We start from the raw sequence: 640 nt of genomic DNA, 5'->3' as shown, positions 1-640 counted from the left end.
CAGCTTTACGGAAGGATGACAGGTTGTCCTGTACCACAATCTTAGTAGGTAAAAAACCCTCAAAAACTTACAGGTTTAGGGGCCACAAAAAGACAAGACCCGAAGTCCCTAACTTTCATTCCATGTTTAGTCCCTAGAAGAGAGCCCCATGCGTAGCCCAGGGCAGGAGCCTCTTCAGTTGGTTCCGGAGCAGCGGTGGAGGCTGGCTCTGTCGAGAGGTTCATTGTTACACCGTTACAGTACAGAAAACTTTGGTCCAACAGCGGTTTCCGAAATCCACTACATGGCTGCAACGTCGATCTGTACGTAAAGCTGTCTGACCCCGGCCTGTGGGGGAGAGGAGAGATGAAACAACCCCTTTACCAGCCCCGAACACCAGCCCCCACCCCTCAGCCACCGCGCAGAAACCTCAGGATCTTCTGCTTCTCTACTGCGCCCTCCCCATTCGGCCCGATCCCGCGACCGGGAACCCCCCGGACTGGAGAGCGCCGTGTGACATCAGCTCTTCACGCAGCCAAGTGCACACACGACCCTGCATTAACATCGACTTTGCTGCTCTACCTGCGCCCCACATCGCAGTCAGGCCTCAAGCTGCACAAAAGCAATTCCCACTTTCTTTTGCAGGAAAGCTTCCTGAAAA

The 640-nt window shown here is 54.4% G+C and overlaps 1 protein-coding gene across 1 annotated transcript in view; it reads right to left on the bottom strand.

Moving 5' to 3' along the window:
- Positions 1 to 279: 279 nt before the first annotated feature.
- Positions 280 to 640, bottom strand: part of SLC30A7 (solute carrier family 30 (zinc transporter), member 7) — a 13548-nt gene continuing 13187 nt past the window's right edge. The window contains exon 9 of the mRNA XM_010148916.1: positions 280 to 327. Within this exon, the coding sequence (XP_010147218.1) occupies positions 280 to 327 (48 nt within the window). The remainder of the gene's footprint in view (positions 328 to 640) is intronic.

The sequence above is a fragment of the Eurypyga helias genome, unplaced genomic scaffold (genome assembly GCF_000690775.1).
Source record: "Eurypyga helias isolate BGI_N326 unplaced genomic scaffold, ASM69077v1 scaffold14163, whole genome shotgun sequence".
Lineage (NCBI taxonomy): Eukaryota > Metazoa > Chordata > Aves > Eurypygiformes > Eurypygidae > Eurypyga > Eurypyga helias.
Note: the sequence above shows the minus strand (reverse complement) of the source record. Positions and strands in the feature narration are given on the sequence as shown.